The 24,116-nt window shown below is 34.8% G+C and overlaps 1 protein-coding gene across 13 annotated transcripts in view; it reads left to right on the top strand.

Moving 5' to 3' along the window:
* The window catches only part of ORC4 (origin recognition complex subunit 4), an 81,778-nt gene extending 61,189 nt beyond the window's left edge, over positions 1 to 20,589 (top strand). For all 13 annotated transcript variants that reach the window (XM_042948737.1, XM_042948736.1, XM_042948732.1 and 10 more), the window contains 8 exons: positions 1,684 to 1,732; positions 3,422 to 3,573; positions 6,220 to 6,393; positions 11,647 to 11,733; positions 16,871 to 16,979; positions 17,664 to 17,759; positions 17,845 to 17,912; positions 20,143 to 20,589. In XM_042948737.1, the coding sequence (XP_042804671.1) occupies positions 1,684 to 1,732; positions 3,422 to 3,573; positions 6,220 to 6,393; positions 11,647 to 11,733; positions 16,871 to 16,979; positions 17,664 to 17,759; positions 17,845 to 17,912; positions 20,143 to 20,331 (924 nt within the window). In that variant the 3' untranslated portion in view covers positions 20,332 to 20,589. The remainder of the gene's footprint in view (positions 1 to 1,683; positions 1,733 to 3,421; positions 3,574 to 6,219; positions 6,394 to 11,646; positions 11,734 to 16,870; positions 16,980 to 17,663; positions 17,760 to 17,844; positions 17,913 to 20,142) is intronic.
* The last annotated feature ends 3,527 nt before the right edge of the window (positions 20,590 to 24,116 follow it).

Here is a 24,116-nt window from a genome sequence, read left to right as displayed (position 1 = left end):
CTACAGGTTCATAATGCCCCTTCTATAAGTCTAATGTTCTGTCTCCTGTTAAGACTGTACTGTTGAATACAGTGGCCTACCTGATCAAGGAGATTTACTATTAGGTAGGCTCAGTTTGGCCTTCGGTTTGCAATCGATGTAGACTGGTGTTTCTAACTTTCCTAAATGGACCTATTCATATTGGATTCATAGGAATTGATTAAAAAGTCACCGTTGTTTAACATCCTGGGTCATTACTTTTGTTATAGCATCACATAAAGACATTATTTAACTTCTACATTATATAGATCAGTCACCTGAGGCAAACAATATATTTAGCTTACCTAAGGTCATAAAATGACAAAGGCTGGACATTAAGAACCTAAGTCACTTAACTGAACCCAGAGTCTTTCTGTTTTGATATACTTAGAGCAAATTTCTATATTCCTGTAAATGTATATGGATATCTATATACAATACATGTATATGTATTCATATAAGGATATTCTTATATGTGCATATGTATTTATATAATGATAAACTTAATGTCAGGTATAGCTGTGTTTAAAAAGAAGGAGGGTGACATTTGGGTGGCTCCTTTGGTCGGGCGTCCAACTCTTGATTTTGGCTCAGGTCATGATCTCCCAATTTGTGGGATTAAGCCCCAAATCAGCCTCAGCACTGACAGCACAGAGTCTGCTTGGGATTCACACACACTCTCTCTCTCTTAAAAATAAATAAATAAACTTTAGAAAAAAGACTAACAACGTTTGAATAACTTTGGCTACTGACTTACCCACAGCCTGTGAGCCTTTATTTATATTATGGTAAATACCTCTTGCCCTACCTGTCTTGGAAATAATGTTGATTTGACAACATGCAATTATAGTAAAATATGTGCAAGTTCTTAAAAACCTATTATGCTATTTTGTATCAGTTCTCTCAAAATTGGGAAACAAGTGGATTTCTTTTCTCTGCTATGTCTTTGCAAATTTAAAGTTGGTTTTTTATTTAAATCAAAAAATCTGAATAATGTAAAAATTAATGACTTAAATGAAAAAATATTTTAAAGGGCCTTTATCCACAAGCTGGAACATCAGGGTAATGCATGTGCTACTCTCTTAATTTCCATGTAGAATATATTTAAGTTTTATCCAAAAATGTTTTGGCTGTGTTCCAAGTTAACAGCCAAATTTGATATGATATATACACATTCTATGATATGCTCTTGAATAGGTAAAAACAATTATAGTATGGAATATTTGAGGCAAATTTCTTCTCCCATTTCCTTTTGGATCTGATTTAAATTCATGGGCATTTTTTAATATTCAAATTAATCTGAGACTGGCAAGAGCTTAATGTATTTGAAGTACAATGGAGTTTTAGTTCTCTGACTGTATTTAGAATATAGCAAGTCTTAAAAACAACCTTTAAAGTTAACATTTTTACAGATTTTATCTGGAAAATGCAAAATTGTAAACATGATAGAGTAATGCCGTTTTCAACACTATGCCATCCCTGCTTCAACATTTTAAGTTTTTATTGATGCACATAGAAATATCCAGCTCAGAATCTGACTGCTGACTAATTTGAATCTAGAAAAAAATAGATACATAATGCCTGTATAATGTCCAAATATCATAGTCCTCTTTTATTCTTTATTTCATTAAACTTTTAGTCATGGTGTCTATTTTTGTTGTTCAGGGAAGCTTTGCTGAAAACCTTTCATTTCTTCTGGAAGCTTTGAAAAAAGGTAAATATTAGCATATTTAACACCATCTGAAGATATCACCTACAGTATATCACTGATACAGATGGACGTAATTTTGTATAAGATTAAAATAATTTTCCATATTGTATAACCTGTATCTTTTCACTTACTTAACGGTGTGTTGTGAACATCTTTCTGTGTCGGTAATTAGTGAGCTACACCATCATTTTTATGGTTCTCATATATTCTGTTTTATAAATTAATTATGCTCCAAATATATTAAATTGGGTTCTTAATCACCAGTTCTGGACATTCTAACTTTGTACAATTAGGAAGAAATGCTTAAATTGTCATTTGGATTTTTCCTGGGGTAAATTTTAGTGAGTAGAATTCTTGATCAAACTGTACCACATTTAAAAGTATAAATATAACCAAACTACCTTGGAAGTTCTATTTTGTAAACATATTTGAGAGTACCTTTTCCTTCACAACTTTTATTCAAAGTTATTATTTTTCATGTTTGCCTAAGAGAAAAAAATACATCTCTTAGTTTAATATGCATAATGTTGGTGTTAATGATGCTCACCACTTCATACTTTTATTGGCCACTGATATTTTTTGGTTTGTGTATTTCCTGTTGGTTCTTTTGCCTTATTTTGGTGATGTTTATCTCATACTCATTCATGAAAATTCTTGCACTTATTTTTCTCTTAAATTTGGTTTGGACTTTTCTGCTGAAGTTTTAAATTTTTTACATAGTCGAAATTTTTGTCTTCAGATTTTGAAGACATCTAGTTAATGTTTTCATCTAATACATATAATCTGGTGAGAACTTATTTTGATAAGGTGTAAAGTTGAGATGTGACCTTGTATAAACCACTTTTCCCCATTGATTTGTAATGGCATATTTTATCAAATACTAAATTTCTATATTATATAGGTTTGTTTATAAGACTTTTTAAGTAGTCCTCGGGCTTTTCATGCCATTTAGGTTTCTGTATATGTTTTATTATCTGTTAAATGTCCTCTTATCAGATTTTCTTTTCACTTGTGTATGTAAATATAAAGCTGTAAACTTTAAGGTAATAGTGATTCGTCTGTTAAAGTAGTTTCCCTCATTGTAATGAGAAAAATGAATTCACAGAGTCATGTTGAACTTTCCCTATTGTTGAAATATTAAAATTGTCAGGGCAGGGCTCAAAAAGGAGTTAAAAGTGGCTTTGGGTGAATTTCATAATTTAACAATTTATTTGTAAAAATTTTAAGCACCTGGGAAAATGCACTTTGTATTTCTGCTAACTAAACAAGTCTCTTTTGAAGCAAAAGTTTTGTTCATAAGTTAGTTGCTCCCTTTATTATTAATCCCAAAGTGTTTTGGACTATGTAGGTGTTAAGAGATCCTTGTCAATTTTTTGATGGTAAAAGATTATGTTTCCATAATTTAAAAAATAATGGCATAATCACTTAAATAATTCTTGAGTTTTTTATTAGTAAACTAGAATCTGGTAATTAGACTGTGAACTACTTGAGGGCAGTAAGGGCTATCTTGTCATGTGAATAATTTTTTGTTGAATAAATGTACATGCACTGTTAAGTATCCTACCCAAAGTAGGTTTTTCAGTATGTATTTGTTGAATTGAGTTTCAACAACTAAAATGTAGTGAATAATTTGGAAACTTAAGAAAGGTTGATATAATTGCTTATTAATATAAAACTCTTATTTTATCTTAGGTGACAGGTCTAGTAGTTGCCCAGTGATCTTCATATTAGATGAATTTGATCTTTTTGCTCATCATAAAAACCAGACACTCCTTTATAATCTTTTTGACATTTCTCAGTCTGCACAGACTCCACTAGCAGTTATTGGTCTTACATGTAGATTGGTAAGTTATTCTTTCTATTAAAAAATTGATTATAATATTTAGATAATTAAAGCTTAATTACTGATGTAGTCACTTATGTAGGTGATTATATTAAGCATTTCTTTCAAATGTGTTTTATCAGTGCCTTGTGCATTTATCCTACTTTTCAGCTCAGATTGAAGGAAACAATTATTCACACATACTCATAAACTAATACCTCCCTCTCTCCAGTGGAATCACTGAATGAAAATGCGAAGTCAGATTATGCTAGTATAATTTCTACATTAGCAAGTAAACAGACAATGAAATAATCTTACCATCATGTTATAAAAATTGCTAATTACTTTTATATTTAAGATTCATTCTGTATTTTGATAATGCTTGGAATTGAGTAAAAATGATACTATCCCCTCCTTGTAAGTACACATCTTGAGAAATGGAAGGGATTACTTCTGTCAAGATGTCAGAGTAGATAGTGGCTTCTTTGCTTTTTGGGGGGATTTTAGAATGATTGTAACCATAGTCTCATTGTTGCTATCACATTACTTTGTGAAGACTACATGTTGAACCCTATGTACCTTCAGATGGCTACACAGGCCTTTTTTTATCTTCTTTTACATTATAAACTTTATTACTGAATTCAGATAAAACTGGTACTTACGGGTCATCTCTCTTTTCATGCTCTGGCTGCCGTGAGTCTGTTGTTTTCGTCCTTCTTTTCCCTCCTGCATTCTTGGTAGCCTTGTATCAGGCTCATTTACTTCTTTTTCTTTCCTGCAGCTGTTTTTTTTTTTTTTTTTTTTAGAACAGTGAAATGCTTTAAGTCATCTTTCAACAGTCCTCCTGCCAGTGCTGTTTTTCTGTGTAGTGTCTTCCTCTGTTTTCTTTTCCCGGTGCTCTAGAGCCTATGATATATGCCTTCATAATAAGCCTCCCTCATAGAACATCTGCCAGGTCTTTATTGCTCCTTGCCAAAAGCAGCAGTTATACCACAGGAGTTAAGGAAGCATCTTCTTGCTAAAAAAAAAAAAACAACAAAAACAAAAAAACCAAAAAACTCTTTGGGTAGAAGAAGCAGTGGCAAATGTTATTGACCCAATGAAGGACCAAATAAAGAATCATCTGCTCCCTAGCAGTGTTATCTTAGGCCTTTAAAAATTCTACGTGTATAATTCTCCAACTATGCAGTTCAATTCTAAGTATATCCATATGTCCATGTTTATAGGAAAAAAGTCAAAAGATGGGTGGATTAGTGAGTTTGCCAGCAAACAACCTCTTCCCTGTGGAAGTATTTCTTTTTTGGTACTATCCCCTTTATTCCCACATTGCCAGCTTCTGTCATTACTCTTCACCACTAAAATACCTTTTACTTCTACCTCTTTCTTTTCATTCCCAAGTTCAAGCTCTTAATTATTGGTTGTATAGAGTGTTGTTTCCACTACCTTTCAGGCACCTACCTATATGGATGATCTAGAACTACTCCTTAATAGAAAATAAATTTATAATACTGCTGTTTCTGAACATAACTTTCGTCTCTTTTAATTATGCTGGCACTTAACCTATTAACATTCCAGGTTTTTTATTCACCTTCTCCCTTCTAAACCCAAGTTATTAAGTCTTTCCTGTCTTCCTTTCCAGACTAACCATGATCCCATGTTGATCACTTGAATTCTTTCAAGCTCTATATGATTGGTTTCTCAATCTAGTAATTAGGAAAATCATCTGGGTAGATTTAAAAATCCATATTTTAGGGCCTCACCAGAGCATTTTTAAGCTTTTTTTACTATAGAAACTTGACAGTAAACTTGATTTTAACTTTTTAAGGACAAATAGCACAAATGCAAGTAGTTTCTAAAATATCACTATAAAAAGACAAAAGACAGAATAACTTATCAGTGTCATGCCATGTTCCTGCAAGTTTCCTCTCCTATAGTTTGTTCTTGTAGTTCAGCTTGCTTCAGCTTGAATTTATAGGTAGTTTTGTGAACTCAACTTTTCTCCATTACATGTACTATTTCTTGAGTCTTTGTTACATAAAATAATGAAGATATTTAAATTTTCAGGAATGTAATAATCTTACTACATTTTACCATTTCTTTAATCTGAATTCTTTATAGAATATGCAATTCCTTATTGAAATTCTTGGTGATGGGGCACCTGGGTGGCTCATTCAGCTAAGCGTCCAGCTCTTGATTTCGGCTCAGGTCATACACTCTCTAATGGTTCATGAGATCGAGTCCCGTGTTGGGCTCTGTGCTGTGCCTTTCCCCCAGTCACACTCACTCTCAAAATAAGTAAATAAACACTTAAATTATTGGTGTTACTGTGGTGTAGAACTATTCAGTAATAGTTACAATTCTTTTGCAATTATTGTTGGTCTTAGAATGTTAAAGATTAACTGATAGTAGCATAGTAGGTAAAAGGCATAACACCAGGCCTACCAATGCTTAGAAGGGAATTAATAAAATTAGCTTGTGTAATAATTAAAGAAATCAAGGGAATGATTTGAGGTTTTGGAGGCTTACACAAGTTTTAAAGTTCAATTATGTATTATAGGATAAACATTGTTAATTACAGGTGATTGTTCGAATATCTATACTTCTAATATTGGTATGTTGTTTTTTAAAAAACATGCATCTTATATGGATTGTTGTTGTTGTTTTTAAGGATATTTTGGAACTCTTAGAAAAAAGAGTGAAGTCACGATTTTCTCACCGGCAGATACATTTAATGAATTCATTTGGTTTTCCACAATATCTTAAAATATTTAAAGAACAATTATCTCTACCTGCAGAATTTCCAGACAAGCTCTTCACTGAGAAGTGGAATGAGAGCATTCAGGTAACTTGGAACAGAGGCAATAATGTTAAAGTAATTTTTGTGCTTTGGTGTACCATTCAAAGCAATAAAAACCTACAAATTAAAAAAAAATTGTAAATTAGCACAAAGCTTCTAATGTTACTGTAGCATAGAACTGCATTAATACAAATCATACACTTATGTGTGCGTGCATGTGTGTGTGTGTTTTAAAGGAGATTGAAATGTCATATCCTAAATTTTTTCTCTCAAAAGAACTTTAGTGAGATTTTTGTTTCATTTATATCTACTTATATTTTAGATTATTTTGTTAATATTTAGGTTACTAAAAAAATTTTATTTTCTTTATTTACAAGTTTAGCAATAGTTTAGCTTAATGGTTCATCACTAACTATCCAGTGTGGATTGTTTTCTTTTCTAATTCTCAGACAGTTTTAACTTTTATCTCATTTGGGTCTCTTAAGTCAAGTAAGGCTTGGCATGGTTGTATTGTCTGTGTGGGTGAATATCATCATGCAGTCCCTAGAACCCTGAGAGTCTTAGCTACCAAGGCACGTTCACATGTTGATTTAAAAGTTTACTAATAAACCTTGTGGACTCTATAAATTTACCTACACTTAAATTGAATAGCCTAACTTATATAGACCATTGTCATATCAACTCAGCATACTAGCATCAGTTTATCTTACACTGACAAGAGTTTTCAGGGGTACCTGGATGGCACAGTTGGTTAAGCATCTGACTCTTGATTTCAGCTCAGGTCATGATCTCATGGTTCATGAGATACTTTGGATTTTACTTTGGCTTTAGATTCTCTCTCTCTCTGTCTCTCTCTCTCTGCCCTTCCCCCACTCACACTCTTTCTTTCTCTGTCTAAAAATAAACATTAAGTAATTTTCAGTTGGCAGGATGAAGGGAGAGAGTATGCCAGGAGTGTGTTTAATAACAAAATTGAAAAACTATTGCTGAATAAATCCCACATGGTAGAATCTTTCAAAACTATGGGTCTTGTGAAGGTGGAAGATAATGGAGAGTCCTTGGTTTTCAAAGAATTTGGAGGGGAGCCTGGTAGGCTCAGTTGGCTAAGCGTCCGACTCTTGGTTTTGGTTCAGGTCATGATCTCACAGTTTGTGAGTTCAAAACCATCATCAGGCTCCATGGTGACAGTGCAGAGCCTGCTTGGGAGTCTCTCTCTGCCCCTCCCCTACTCCTCTGTCCCTCCCTTTCTCTCTCTCAAAAGTATATAAACTTAAAAAAAAAAAAATTAATTAAATAAATAAATAAATAAATAAATAAATAAATAAATAAATAAAAGAATTTGGAAAAACTGATCTATAATATTAAATACTGATGCAAATAATTAGATTTTTAGACAATTAAATTTGCACAGTGTGTATTCACCGGCTCTAAAAAATATTGTTTATGTCAAAGCAGTAATTTTTTTTTTTTTTTTTTTTTGCAGTTTCAAGTTTTTATTTAAATTCTAGTTCATTAACATACAGTGTAATATTAGTTTCAGGTGTAGAATCCACTGATTCGTCACTTGCATACAACACCCAGTGCTCATCACTAGTGTCCATCTTAATACCCATCACCCATTTAACCTTCCCACTCCCCTCCCCTCCAGCAATCCACAATTTGTTCTCTATAGTTAAGAGTCTGTTTCATGGTTTGCCTCTCTGGAATGAAACTGGACCACTTTCTTATACCATTCACAAAAATAAAATCAAAATGGATCAAAGACCAAATGTGAGAAAGGAAACCATCAAAATCCTAGAGGTGACCACAGGCAGTAAACTCTTTGACATCAGCCGTAGCAACTTCTTACTAGATATGTCTCCTGAGACAAGGGAAACAAAAGCAAAAAATGAACTACTAGGATTTTATCAAGATAAAAAGCTTTGGCATGGTGGAAGATACATTGGACAAAACTAAAAGGCAACCTATGGAATGGAAGAAGATTTTTGCAAATGACATCTGATACAGGGTTAGTGTCCAAAATACATAAAATACTTACAACAGTCATAAAACAAAGCCCTCTTCTTTTCCAAAGAAGACATACAGATGGCTAGCCGACACATGAAAAGATGCTCAGCATCACTCATCATCAGGAAAATACAAATCAAAACTACAGTGAGCTATCACCTCATACCTGTCAGAATGGCTAAAATTAACACAAGAAACAACAGATATTGGTGAGGATTCAGAGAAAGGGGAACCCACTGCTGGTAGGAACGCAAACTGGTGGAGCCACTCTGGGAAACAGTTTGGAGGTTCCTCAAAAAGTTAAAACTACCTTATGATCCAGCAATTGCACTACTAGGTATTTACCCAAAGGATACAAAAATACTGAGTCAGAGGACACCAGCATGGCTTAGTCATCTGACTCTTGATCTTAGCTGAAGTGTTGATGTCGGGGTCATGAGTTCAAGCCCTGCATTGGGCTCCACGCTGGGCATGGAGCCGACCTTAAAAACAAAAACAAAAGCAAAAACAAAACCTGATTCAAGAAGCAATAGTGATTTTAATCTTGAATATCAATACCAAATTAAATGTGAGAACTTTGCATTTATTTTGCTCTTAAACAATTTTTTAATTTTTCCCAGCTTTGTTGAGCTATAATTGATAAAATAAAAATTATATATATTTTAGGTTTACAGCTTGGTGTTTTGATATACAAATACATATGGAAATGCCACAATCAAGCTATACAATGCATCTATCACTCCATTAGTTACCATTTTCTTTCTATTCTTTTTCCTTTCTCCTTTTTCCATTTTTATTTTGTGGGAGGAGGTGAGAACACTTAGAATCTATCTTCGAAAAAAATTTCAGGTGTACAATATTGTTTACCATAGTCACATTTTTATGTGATATTTTTATTCATCTTGCATAACTAAAACTTGATTCTTGTTTTGATTATAAAATATAGTCTACTCATATAAGTACTATTAATTTTGTCATTTTTAATTTTTTTAAAGTTCCTCAAACGGGAACACGCTACTGGCTCATTTGGAAGAGCATGTGACTCTTGATCTTGGGGTCATGAGTCTACACCCCACATTGGGTGTAGAAATTACTAAAAGTTCACTGAGTAAAATTTAATCAGTTCATAGGAATAAATATACGGTGAAAGGTGCATGGCTCATGGCTCAGTTGATTGAGTGTCTGACTCTTGATTTTGGCCCAAGATACCAGGGTCATGGGATTCAAGCCCCATGTTGAGGTCCACACAGAACTTGGAGCTTGCTTAAGATTCTCTCCTTCTCTCTCTCTTAAAAAAAAAAAAAAAAAAAAAAAAAAAAAAAAAAAAAGTTTTCCTTATATCCATGCCTATCTCCCTCCCTTTAGTACGGAGTAATTATTTGGTTTATAGCATTTCAAACATATACATACTGAAGTTGTTACTACATAAAGAGTTCAAACTTTGCATGTTACTTTTGCTTTCCCTTTCCCATTTTGTTCTGATGGATACTTCATATTATTCTTAGTATAACTGTACAGAATTGTATGCAAAAATGGTTGACTTTATTCTTAAAATTCACGTATTGTGCTATGATATAATTAGGTGTGGGTTTTCCCTTGTACCCTTCTCCCCAAGTTAATCTCACCTGGGACTCAGATACTTGTCAGCTCAGGAAAGCTTTTTTGATACTGTATCTTACTATAAGATTCTGTTCTTTAGGAGCCCTTTATATTTGGTACTTCCACATTGTCCCTTTCCTTAAATAGGTCTGTAGCAGATCAGAGCTCTGGATCTTTGGCCTCTGAATCCACTTTCAGTGCCTCACAGACTTTCACCCTGTACAGTTACAAGACATTCAAATGCAGTCTTTCATAGTATTTAAATGTCTTTGCCAGGTCTTCTGTTATTTCTGTCTCTACTTCCTGTCTTTTCCCAAGATGAATTACATAGCCCAGGTTGTACTGTGCTGTCATTTATCTTTCTGTCCTTCCCAGCTATATTGCATTCTGTGCATCTGGGTGGGTATATAAAGGAAGATGATAAGGGTTACTGATGAAGCATAATTCTGGATGATTTAGAAAATGGTAGCCGTGTGGTAGGAGGATGGCTAATGCTTGTGTTTTTGGTCATTTTTTGCTGATTCTATATCACTGAATTTAGGGGCAGATGGTAGAAATGAATGTGAGAAGATAGAAGACTGTCTGGTCTTTTGTTTGTTTCCTTTTTACAATTTTACAGTTTTTTAATAAGGTAGAACTAGTACAACTGGAGTTAGTTCTAGAGTTTTCTTCCTTTTATCCTAATCCTCATTTGCCACTTACTTTTGGTGCGCTAATAGAGGAACTTCATTTGAAAAATAAGTCAGCACCATGGCCAGAGGCCCTGTCCTGTAAGAGGGGAGGGCTGCATTGAGGGAGCTATCCTGTCTCTCAGTACTGACTATCCAGCAAGTTTTTCTGATTCCCATGTTAAAACCAAAGCAATGGTATAGATAACAGGTTGCCTGTGGAATTTCATCCAAGAAACATATTCAGGATAAGGTTGAACCTGGATATTATGCCTAACTTGAATGTTTGTTGTAGTCCTACCCCAAATGAATCAAATAAGTAGAATGAACACCATCTCAGCATGGCAGTATAAGAGAAATTCCTGTAAAAGAGCATTTAAAAGGACCATAACTAATTCTCCTCAAAGGAAATTCCCCCAGAGTACTATAGCTAAGTTCAAGGACCTTAGCCACTGTCATAATCTTTCCTGTTTAGTTAACAGAAGGTGAGAAGATTTAGCAGGAACTGACCAGGAGAAAACTGAAACTTGGAGGTACAGGACTACTCATCTTCTGTCAGTATGCCACAATCTTCCTACATTGCTCATGCTGTTCCCTGTAGATGGAATGCTTTCTTTTTAGCGTATTGACTCATACATACAGTTTAAGCATTCTTTGTAATACTTTACCTTGTTTTCCCAAATATAGTAATTCTTACTCTCTGTTGTATTTTGTGCTGAATTTTGGTCATCCCACTGATATGACTATAGATTCCCTTTTTAGACCAGAAAGTTTGGGATATTAAGGATTGTTTTACTTTTGTGTATATTTAATCAACATGGATAAGAAGAAAATTAATAGACTGGAAATTTCATTTTGACCTATTTTGATCTTTGTATTCTACAAATAAAACCAACACATATTTAATAATAAATAAATGTCAGAATTAATGAGCTACAGCAACAAGTGAGGCACAACATTATAGTTAGGTTTTAAACTGCCTTTTTACTACTTACCTGTTTTACTGTTTTTTTTTCCCCTCTAGTGTCTCACAGAAGATAGAAGTGTGCGAGAAGTACTACAAAAGCATTTCAATGTCAGCAAAAACCTGCGGTCATTACACATGTTATTGGTTTGTATTCATTTTATTTTTACCACTCATTTTCTTTCACTAGGTAATTACATTTTGATGGGAACTGATTAAGCCTACAGATAAATTTTGGGAGAATTAGCATGATTACTACACTGAATCTTCCAATCCAGACTATGATACATTTCTCCTTTTACTTAGTTTTTCTTTAATTTATTTCATCATCATTTTATAATTTTTACCACACATATTTTGTACATGCTTAAAATGTATACCTAGGTACTTCATTTTCTTTGAAAATTATATTATACAAATATCATATGTAAATGATACCTTGTTTTTAATTATGTTTTTAACATACTCATTGTTAGTATATAGAAATGTAAGTCTAATGGTATAATAAATGTCTGTGACTATTAAATTTATGGCTGCGAGTAGTGTAAATATGTATAGATACTTTGAAAAACAATTTGGTAAATTAGATATCCAGAGAAACTCAGATGCACAAGACGGCATGTACAAGATTGCTTACAGCCACCTTGTTTATAATTGCAAAAAAAGGGAAATAACAGATATCTATCAATGAGGATATATGATGGGAAAATGAATAAACTGGAATTGATACCTCAACATGGGTAAATTTTCGGAATAGATGTTCAATGAAGAGAGTTGTATAAGTACAATATGGTATTTATATAAAACTTAAAAATTACACTGTGTTGTCTAGGAATGTATACATATGTAGTAGAAGTATAACAGCATGCATGGTTTTTTGTACGAGAAAGAGTAGGAGTCCAACCAGGGAAGAAATAGAGTCTGTAAGATTATATTTTATAAGGTGAGGAAGTGGTCATAAATATCTGTTACATCATTCCTTTGCCTTTTTGTATGTCACAGATATTTTATAATAAAAGGGAAAAGTTACAGTTAAGACTATGAGTAAGAGAAGGAGTTACTATGTACCAGGTTCTCTCCCAATAGAGAAATGAAGGACAAGGATTTCCAAACTCTTCTGTTCAACTAAGGACCCTGGGCCCTAGTTAACATGGGGGAGAATTTCTAGTATAAATATTTCCCAAATATTACAGGGTACATAGTTACACTAAGAAATTATTCATTGTTTACCTGTAATTCAAATGTAAGCAGTTGTCATAACATTTTCATCTGCTAACTCTGCTTACCGACTAAATTTAAATGTTATGAAAATTACACTTAAAGGAATCTTCAAATTGTTGGAAAGCCAAGTAGCTACATGACAAGTTGTCTCTGGGTGTCATTTTGGCTTTTAATTTTTTTTTTTTTTTTTTTTTTTTTTTTTTTTTATGTACAATTGAACATAAAGTGGGTAACTTCTGTCACATAACACTAACCTGAACTAGCTAATTTGGTAGCCAAAAAGTTTATACAAGTCACAGGTCTGCCTTTGTGATTTGGTCTAGGGCTTTGAATAATACTTTGTTTTTTAATTGACATATAGTTGACATACAGTATTATGCTAGTTTCAGCCACATGCATAGTGATTCGACATTTTAATGCATTATAGAATGCTCACCATAAGTATAGTCACCATGTTACCTGATTTCCTGTTTCAAACCATTATACCTGGAAAACATGCTTAATATGATTACAGTCTAATTAAATTTATTGAGACTTGTTTTCTGGCCTAACATGTAACCTGTCCTAGAGAATGTTCCACGTAGACTTGAGAAGAATGTGTTTGGCGCTGTTTTTGGATGGAATGAGCTGTATATATCTGCTAAATCTACCTGGTCTAGTGTGTTAAGGCCCATGTTTCCTTACTGATTTTGTCTGGATAATCTATCCACTGATGTAAGTGGAGTATTAAATTATAATTAATGTAATTATAAAAAGTATTCTGACAGCTTAGAGCCTGGAGCCTGCTTCTGATTCTGTGTCTCCCTCTCTCTCTGCTCCTCCCCCGTTCATGCTCTGTCTCTCTCTCCTTCAAAAATAAATACATTAAAAAAAAATTTTTTTTTAAGTATTATGGTCAGTTTCTCCCTTTTTGTGTTAATATTTGCTTTATATATTTAGGTGCTTCTGTGTTGGATGCATATATATTTACAATTGTTATATTCTCTTACTGGATTGATCCCTTTATCATTACATAATGTCCTTTGTGTCTTATCACAGTCTGTGTTTTTTTGTTTTTTTTTTTTTTTTGATGTCTATTTTGTCTGATAGAACCTTTGCCACCCTGCCTTTTTTTTTTTCTTCCCCCATTTGCATATCTTTTTCCATCCCTTCACTTTTCAGTCTGCATATATCCTTAGGTCTGAAGTGAGTCTTGTGTAGGCAGCATATAGATGGATCTTGTTTATTTATTTATTTTTTTTAATCATTCAGCAACCTTATTTATGTCTTTAATTGGAGCACTTAGTCCATTGACATTAAAAGTGGTTATTGATAGGTATATACTTATTGCTCTTTTGTTAATTGTTTTCTGGTTGCTTTTGTAGTTCTCTATTCTTCTCTTGTTGTCTTCCCTTGTGATTTGAGGACTTCTTTAGTATGGTGTTTGGATTCGTTTCTCTATTTTTTGTGTATCTGTTTTAAGTTGTTGGGTTTGTGGTTGCCATGAGGTGTATTTATATATGTATATATGTACATATATACATATATATATACACACACACATACACATATATATACATATATAAATATAACACTGTATGTTAATCTATTTTAAGTTGGTAGTTGTTTAAATTCAAAAGCATTTTAAAAGCACTGCATGTTAACTCTCCTCCAACTCCTACAGTTTATGTGTTTGGTCTCATATTTTACATCCTTTAATATAAGCCTTAACTAATCATAGATATAGTTGATTGTATTACTTTTGTCTTTTAACCTTCCTTCAAGCTTTATAAGTGATTGCTCTCCTCCCTTTACTATATGTTCACTTTTACCAGTGAATTTTTTTTCCCAAAATTTTTAAAAAATTCCTCTTGAGCTCTTTTCTTTTTTGCTTTAAGCAGTGCCTTTAACATTTCTTGTGAGGCTGGTTCAGTGGTGATGAACTCCTTTAACTTTATCTTGGAAATTTTCTCTCTCCCTCAATTCAAAATAATAATTTTGTTAGGTAGAATATTCTTTGTTGTAGGTTTATTCCTTTCAGCACTCTGAATATTATGTGTCTTATTGTAGACCTCCTTGGGTTCATCTTCTTTGGGGCTTTCTGTACTTCTTCGACCTGGATGTCTGTTTCCTTCTCCAGGTTAGGGAAGTTTTCAGCTATGATTTCTTCAAATAAGTTTTCTGCCCACTACTCTCTTTCTTCTCCTTTTGGGACCTCTGTAATGTGAATATTAGTATGCTTGGTGTCCTAGTGGTCCCTTAATGTATCCTCATTTTTAAGATTCCTTTTCCTCTTTGCTGTACAGCTTGGGTCCTTTCCATTACCTTGTTTTCTGATTACTGATCCATTCTTCTGCATCTTTTAATTTGTTGATTCCCTCTGGCTTATTTTTCATTTCAGTTATTGTGTTCTTCAGCTCTGATTGGTTCTTTTTTATTGTTCTTATATCTTTGTCGAAGTTTTTGCTGAGTTTGTCCACTCGTCTCCCAAGTTAGGTGATCATCTTTGTGACCATTATTCTGAGGTCTTTATCAGGCTGATTGCTTAATTATACTGTTCTGCTCTTTTTCTGAGGTTCTGTCTTTTTTCATTTGGAACATATTCTTCTGTCTCCTCATTTTGTCTGAATTTGTGTTTGTTTATAGTAGGTAGGTCAGCGACATGTCCTGGTCTTAAAGGTAGTGTGGTCTCATGTAGAAGGCATCCTTGGAGCCCAGAAACACAATCCTTTCTGGTCACTAGAACTGGAGCTTTCAGGGCTGTTTCTTGTGGGCTGCTTGCACTCCCCTGTTGGTACTGGGCGCACTTGTCAGGGCTGGCTCCTGGCCCAAATAGCTGCAGCGCCTCACCACAACTACTGCGGGCATACCAGTGTGTGCAGGTGGAGCTGGCCCTTGTGGCTGAGAGAGCAGAATGTAGCTGCTGAGGGTAGGTGGGTGGGGCAGCCCCTGTGTGGCTGGTTGTGAGATCCTACCATAACTCTTCTGTGCTTGCTGGTGGGTGGGGCTGGCTCCCTCTTTCCTTGAGTAGGACTCATTTGGAAGGGATACCTACTAGGTGGGTGATTTGGGTGGGGTTGTTCCACAGGGGAATGCCCTTGGCATGGATAGTGGTACTAACAAGGTAGATGGATAGTGCCACGGCTGGCTCCTGTAAGTATCTAATGAGCTTAGCTGAAGGAAGACAAGAAAAATAGTTCTGCCAACATTTCCATTCCCAAAGAAAGCTCCTACAGAATCCTGCCCCTCCAGCACATACCTTAAATTGGTTAATGTACCTTCTTGTATGGCCCAGACGATTTTCAGACTGCTCCCTCTGAACAATTGAAATTGCGTATGGGGTCTGTAAGAATGGAGTCTCCATGTCCTGTAGCCCTCTGGCTCTCCCAGAATTGAGCCCCACTGATTTTCAAAGCCAGACATTATGGAAGCTTGTCTTCCTGGTGCAGATACCCAAGGCAGAAGTTGCCCACTGTGGGGCTTGAACCCCTCACTCCTGAGGAAGGACCTCCACACCAGTGACATCCCTCCTGCTTGTGGGGCACTGCACTGGGTATTTGGTTCCTACCCCAACCACATCTCTGCCTTTATTACCCTTTGCAGTGTGGCTTTTTAAAATATCTTCAGCTGCTAGTTTTCAGGGCATTCACAGAGTTGCTTTATATGTAGTTGCAGCTTTGGTGTGTCCATGGGAGGAGGTGAGCTCAGGTATTTCCCTACTCCATTTTCCCATGAAATCAAAATAACCTTTGAATAGTAATCTTACCTATTTTGGCTCTCTTCCTTGCCTTACTCCTTTTTAAATGCTTCTCTTTTGAGGAATGGTAAATAAGATATGCAAATGGGAAGAGGTATAGAGAGCAACAAGAACTTTTTTTTATGCTCTTACAGACTTACATGGCATTGGTACTGAAATACTGTATTTTAATAGAGCTAAGCATGAGAATACCTTTCCCAAGCAATTAATACTAACTCTGAGAATAGACTCCAGATTAAGAAATTTTGTTCAGTAATATCTCCAGATATTTTTTTCTGATCCACATTTTCCTAGATGTAAATGTTTTTCTGATCCACATTTTCCTAGATGCTTGCTTTAAATCGTGTAACAACATCACACCCGTTTATGACTGCAGCAGATATGATGGAGGCCCACCAGTTCTGTAGCATGGACTCTAAAGCAAATATCGTACATGGTGAGAAACTTGCTATAATGGAATTCTTTCAAAATTATGCTTGACATTGGGTATGATACAGACTACTTATATATCCATACAGCCTTTAACTCAGCCCTGCAAAAGGTATTATCACTCCCATTTAAAGTGAAGGAAACTTGATGCGCCTCCCTTGCTACATTGAAAGTCCAGCTAACACTGTATTGCAGGATTCACATTGCATCGAGTACTAGTAGAGAGTTGGCTCTTAGCCAGTTTGGATTCACTATCCCTTTTAAGAATCTAATGAATTTTCTTCTGTCTAGAAAAAAAAAGAAACTTTTAGATATAATTTCCAAGAGTTTAGGACTTCTCTCAATATTCAAGGAAGCTGTGTGATTTAAAACATAATAATTGCCATTTCAGTTTATGTTTACTATGGGCTATATGATAAGTGCTTGATGATATTGTCTCTCATCTCTATAAGTTTAAGAAGATCCATAGTTTGCTTATATGAAAGCTAAGCCCAGGAAGGGTGAGTAGCTTGCTTAGGATTGTATAAGTCATTGTGACTGAAACACATTTGAACCTTGGAGAGGTCTTGATCTCCTGCCACCCCTCAAAATAATGTCTTTCACTTTATCATTCTGTTGAGAGGACAGTTATTTCAATCTTCTGGATCAGTGAGAAAACTACAACTCATAATTTGTTTCCCTTTTACTATAGGTCTGTCAGTCTTGGAAATATGTCTTATAATAGCAATGAAACATTTAAATGACATCTATGAAGAGGAGCCCTTTAATTTTCAAATGGTCTATAATGGTGAGATGAGATGTTGGTAGTTTTTTTCTGACTCTACTTCACTGCTTATTTGAAGGTGTTAATGTTGTTGTTGCTTTCTGTACAGAGTTTCAGAAGTTTGTTCAAAGGAAGGCCCATTCTGTTTATAATTTTGAGAAACCTGTTGTCATGAAGGTAAGATTTAAGAAGTCCATAGTTATTTTTCTGCTGTCAGGTATATTTTTGTATCATTTGATTGTATATATCATAGTTACTCTCTTATTAATTTGGAAACATTAGGTATTTGCCATATGAGCTTTTTTGTGTGTAACAGACCAAAATTATCTCAAAATGAAATGTTTGAATTCTGAAGAAAGCAGCCAATGGTTTCCCAGTTTGTGGGAATATACTGCCCTCTACTGTCTGTTTCTAGCACTGCATCTTGCAAAGAACTATATATTGCAGTTCATCAAATGCATGAATAAAACTCTGTCCCTTTACAATCCAAGGGTTGGATTTGTAATCTTAGCAGTAGAAAGACAAAAATGCAGATATTAGCCATTAAGAAACTAAGGGAAAAAATTTCATGGGAGAGTGAGGACATACGAAGTGTTATTAGGAGTTGGAGTAAGTTTTAAAACTTGAGGACCTTTATTAGAGCATTCCATTGTCCACCAGAAATACGTGACTCACAGTGTAATTTTGGATTTTCTAGTAGCAACAAAAATGTTAAAAAGGTGAAATTAATTTTAATTATAAATTTTATTTAACCTAATATATGAAAATATTTTAACCTATTATCAGTGTAGAAGATTATTAAACTATTTTTATGTTTTCTTATGTATTACATTTTAAAAATTTCATGTGTGTTTACACTTAAAACACATCTTAATTCACTAAATATTCATTGGAAATACTTGCTCTTTAGATTGCTTAAAATTTGTAGCTGAAGTAGATTTATATTCTGAAATTGTTCCAAACTTAAAATTTTCTAATCAACTTGACTATCAAATTTTAAATTAAACTTAATTACATGATTTAATTAAAAAAAATTCGAAACCAGGTTCCACAAATAGCAGTAGCCCTGTGTGGTTACCTTACTGGACAACGCAGCTCTAAAGGACTTTCTGCGAAAAAGCATTTTTTTTCTTTTTTTTTAAATATACATATATGTGTGTGTGTGTGTGTGTGTGTGCATCTACATATATATATTTTTTTTTTTAATATTTATTTATTTTTGAGAGAGATCATGGGTGAGAGAGGAGGAATAGAGAGAGAGACAGAGACAGAGACAGAGAATCCAAAGCATGCTCCAGGCTCTGAGCTGTCAGCACAGAGCCCTACACGGGGCTTGAACCCACAAACTGTGAGATCATGACCTGAGCCCAAGTCGGACGCTTAACTGACTAAACCACCCGGGCACCCCTTGTTTGTTTGTTTTTTAAAAGCAGTGGACCCGTAAGTCTTTTATCATTCTTAGTGGTCAGAATTTTATTTCTTCTACCAACTAAAAAATGTGATTACAGAGCATTGCCATTTCTTCAAAACAACAGAAAAAGTGTGCTTAGCCTACCAGAGGTTGGTTTTCCCCCCTTTCTAATGTCCATGTTTGTGTGATAGTTTTCGTTACATGAACGTTTAAATTCTTATGAGCAATTTTGTAGCTGCTTGTTTCTACATTTTAAATAAAATATTTGCTGCCTAGATATATTTTAGCTCTCAATTTTATTCAGCCCCAATAATACCTGCAGCCGATATTTTCTCATTTTCAGAAATGACTGGTGTCTATTTTTCTTTTCATTGGAAGAATTCTTATGATACATAAAGTATATATTTGATATTTTTTCACAATATAATAGAAATAGAAAGTTCCAGAATCTTTTTCAATGTGTCAGTATTTAATGGTTAGTAGTCATTAATGGTTTCTTTTTCTTCATACACTAATAAAATACCTAAAACAATAATCAGGGTGAGAAAAGACATAATACATGAATGTTAGAGGTGAGATGAAACAGTAGACAACACTATTAGAGGGAAAGGTGGAAGAAAGGGACTTTTTTACAGGTTATGGCATCAGATGTTGGGTTTTTAGAGAGAACTAAAAGCGCTTCCTTTATCTTAAGTACTATTAGGTGTTAGATATCGAATGAGGTTTGGAAGAAAAACCATATTGTGCAGAGTGAATTAGAGTTTGCCCTGTTCACATTCAACAGTGCAGGGACAGAACTTATATTTGACTCTGCTTCACCTGATACATGGAGTTTTTGTGAGGTTGATGAGAGTTGTTTTGAACCCTACTGATTTCTGTTAAGTTTTGTTTCCTGGTACTCTGTTCTACAACTGACCACAAACCTAATTGTTTACTGGATTAATGTTGTTATTTTGCTTCCTCTATTCAACTTACACTGTTTCTTTCATCTTTCAGGCTTTTGAACACTTACAACAATTAGAATTAATAAGGCCCATGGAAAGAACTTCAGTAAATACACAGAGAGAGTACCAGCTGATGAAACTACTTTTGGATAATACTCAAATTATGAATGCTTTGCAGAAATACCCCAACTGTCCTACAGATGTTAGGCAGTGGGCAACATCCTCACTAAGCTGGTTATGAACATAACCAGTGGCTTCACTTATGGAGTTTCAGGCATACTTCTCTAAGGAACTAAAAGCTATTGTCCTTTAACAAGATATGTTATTACATTTTTTTATATTTATAAAACTGTATTTTTGTATTTATGGGAGACTGTTATACATGTAGGTCTTGGCTATGTCTTGCCTTTGAATCATGAACAGTTACATGATTTATAATTCCAGTGGTTTAGATTATATTGTAAGAGTTCAAAGAAATAAATGTGACTGTTTTAGGAAATGAACCATATGCTTATTTAACACTTGTCAAGTATTTATGTGGCATATATATTTGAATAGTTCGTTCCAACCCAGCAGCCAAGTGTTTTTCACAAACCCTAAAGCAGTAAAGAAACAATGGTAAGAGTTGTGGTGTAATGATGAGTAATGTTTTTGTCCAATGGGAAGTGCTGCATTGGTTTTCTCCATGGATTTTTGGTTTCTGTCCCAGACCCAGGTTTTCTAGCTCAGGATACTGACCAGTTTGGCCAGAAGATGGTTCACATGGAAGAAAAAAGAAAAGTTTGAACATTTTCTTCCAGGCTTCTCAAAAGTGGTACTTACATCATTTATAGAAGAATGCCTTGTAGAATTTTTTTTTACCAGGCATATTCTTGCACCTGTCATAGGCCCAAAGGATCAGAATTTAGAATGAGTCTTTTTAATAGGGACTTTAGGAAATGCCTGGAAAAACATTCTCACAATTAATGGGAAGTGCTTGGCACTATCAGGTAAATATATTTGTATCAAAAATCCCTAAAGCGAATGTGGAAAATGCGCACCTCATAAATTCAGGAGTCCAGGAATTAATACAGGTATATGTTTAAAATGAAATTTAGTAAGTTAGTGACTTCCTTTATTCAAGAATATTTAATTGCCTATTGTTTTCATGGAAGGTTTACAGTAGACAGTCCATATGCTTGTGTAGTTCATAAACCTTTTGAATATCAAACGCCCTATGATATTCAGGTTCTGTTAGGAAAGCATGGTAGTGGCAGTGTTCAGAATCACAGAGGTAGAGAATGATGGACAGATCCTGGAATTCAACTCAGGTTTGACTGACACCAAAGCCCTGCCATCAAGAGCTAAAATGCATTAACGAGTTTTGGCACATATTTTTTAAAGTATGCTGTAAGAAATGACTTATCTGGTTTTTAAGAAATAGCAGATGAAGAATGGAATGTAAGATTTCTGTGCATAAAAGTAGCTCTTCAGTTCAACCTATTTTTTTGCAGACATAGCTGGTCCTTCCCTGCCTTCTCAGTCTTCAGATCACTGTCATTTACTTTTCAGCAGTGTCTCAGTAAAGGTAAGGCTTGCATACTGGTTCTATGCAATAGTCTACAGATTTTTAGGGGATATTTTGCCAAAATACTTAGCATGGTAGCATCACTATTAACTAGAAGCAAGGATTTTTCACTTGAGCTTAAGTTTTCCCTTTAAGAAAAATTTCTGAACTATTTTAGGGAAGTATTATCTGCCTTAAAGGCACTCATTGTGAAAGAAAGCACCTAAAGAACTTGATTTGAAGATTGCAAATTACTAGCTTTTTTAACATGCCACTAAAAGGCTGGAAGCTCTCATCTGCCTTCCTGGATACATAAGACCTACAGAAGCTCCATCAACATCCAGGTATACAGATTATATATTTATATATATAACATATATATTATACATCATTCTCAGTGAAACAGTTCTTAAAAGCAAATTAGAAAAAAAAAAGTTAGAAAAGGTCATACAAATAAAACATATGCCTACGTTAGAAAGGCATTGAGAGGAGGAGTGTTGATGTTCCCCTTTCTGTATTCCCTAATACAAAGAAGCCAAGATGTACTGGGAAAAACATTACGGTCCATCTCTTAAATTGCTTAAAACATCATCAATAAAAAAATCTGAAAATCTTTAGTGAAAAATTTTTAAGAATATTAACAAATAAGGCTTAAGGATATTTTCTTCACGTACTAGAGTCATGTAGCCTTTTAACAGCACAAAAATACATGAGCTATAGGGGCGCCTGGGTGGCGCAGTCTGTTAAGCGTCCGACTTCAGCCAGGTCACGATCTCGCGGTCCGTGAGTTCGAGCCCCGCTTCAGGCTCTGGGCTGATGGCTCGGAGCCTGGAGCCTGTTTCCGATTCTGTGTCTCCCTCTCTCTCTGCCCCTCCCCCGTTCATGCTCTGTCTCTCTCTGTCCCAAAAATAAAAAACGTTGAAAAAAAAATTAAAAAAAAAAAAAAAATACATGAGCTCCATGAGTCATCAGATTGGAAAACAGGTGGGGAAGAGTTTTAGAGGCCTCAGTGTGATCCCTCCAGTGCCCTATCCGAAACAGGATCTTACTCAAAACAAAACACCTCTCCAGTTCACGCGCACATGCTTGTGAATGGCTCTGAGGAATTAAAACCTGTTGGTCCAAACTTAGTATAATGCTGTGTATGTTGAGTATATACCATCTATCAACTTTTGAATCAGTTTGGGAGAATACGCTGTGGAAAATAATTTCAATCTTTCAGTAGAGATTCAGTGCATATTCCACCATAGTTTGCCTTTTCATTTGGTTTAGAAGGCAGTGCAGGTTGTTTCAAACCACCATTACTTAAATGTCCTTTCCTTCACCTTTACCCTCAAAAATACTGAGAATTCATTGGAGTGAACTGTGACACTCAGTGCTACAATTTGGTGCTTTCTATCCCCCTTTCCTTTGAAAGCCACAGGATAAACAAAAGCCTTGGTAACAAAAATGTCAAAGCTAGTTTGACAGTTACTCTTACTGATTGATTACCCTAAGTGAAAATGCCAGAATTCTTTCATTCAGTAGAATAGATATACCCTTAAGAAGTGTAGTTTATATCTTTGATGATTATTTCCTAAGCCACATTTTTCTGTTTCTGTATAACCAATGCCAGCTAGCCTCTGGTTTCCTAAAACTGGCAGGACCAACATACAAACTTTGGTGGGAATGCAGTCTGCTTAGACAATAAAGGAGGGAAATGCCACCCTTGATAAACTTGCCTTCTTTCACCACTGTCTCCATTCTTGCATATCTCAAGGTGTGAGCCTCACCATATTACAGAGCTACTTTTCCCCTCTTTAAGAATAATGTAGGGGCGCCTGGGTGGCTCAGTCGGTTAAGCATCTGACTTCAGCTCAGGTCATGATCTCACAGCTTGTGAGTTTGAGCCCCCCCCCCCCCCCCACCCCCCGTCGGGCTCTGCTGATATAGCTCAGAGTCTGGAGCTGCTTCACATTCTGTGTCTCCTTCTCTCTCTGCCCCTCCCCCACGAGCACTCTGTCTCTCTCAAAAACAAAACAAAAGAATGTATAGCAAAAGGAAAACTGCATAAGCAAATAATACGATATTCATTTTTTTTTTTTTTATTTAACTCGGGGATGGAATGGGGATAGCATACATTTTATTTGTACAATATTTAACAATCACTTATCCAAGGTGGGGTTTTATGGGGCTTTTTTTTTTTTTTTTAGCTTTTTGTTAAATACTTGCAGAAAAAAATAGCAAGTACAATTTGACAGTAGTACAACAACCTGTGCCCAAAACACTGACAAGAAATACAGAGTAAAGCTAAAATAATTGCTTACCAATATTTTGAGAGGTAACAAATAGGATATGGATTGAGACTGCATAAAAAATGTACTGCTGGTTGAATATCTGAGGTAAATGATGTTCAATCAAGATGCTACTTGTATCATTTTGCCCATAAATCAGTAAATAATTTTATGCACATTATACCAAATGTTTCTAAAAAGTAATTT

The sequence above is a fragment of the Panthera leo genome, chromosome C1, assembly GCF_018350215.1.
Source record: "Panthera leo isolate Ple1 chromosome C1, P.leo_Ple1_pat1.1, whole genome shotgun sequence".
Lineage (NCBI taxonomy): Eukaryota > Metazoa > Chordata > Mammalia > Carnivora > Felidae > Panthera > Panthera leo.
This window is presented reverse-complemented; position numbering and strand designations above follow the sequence as displayed.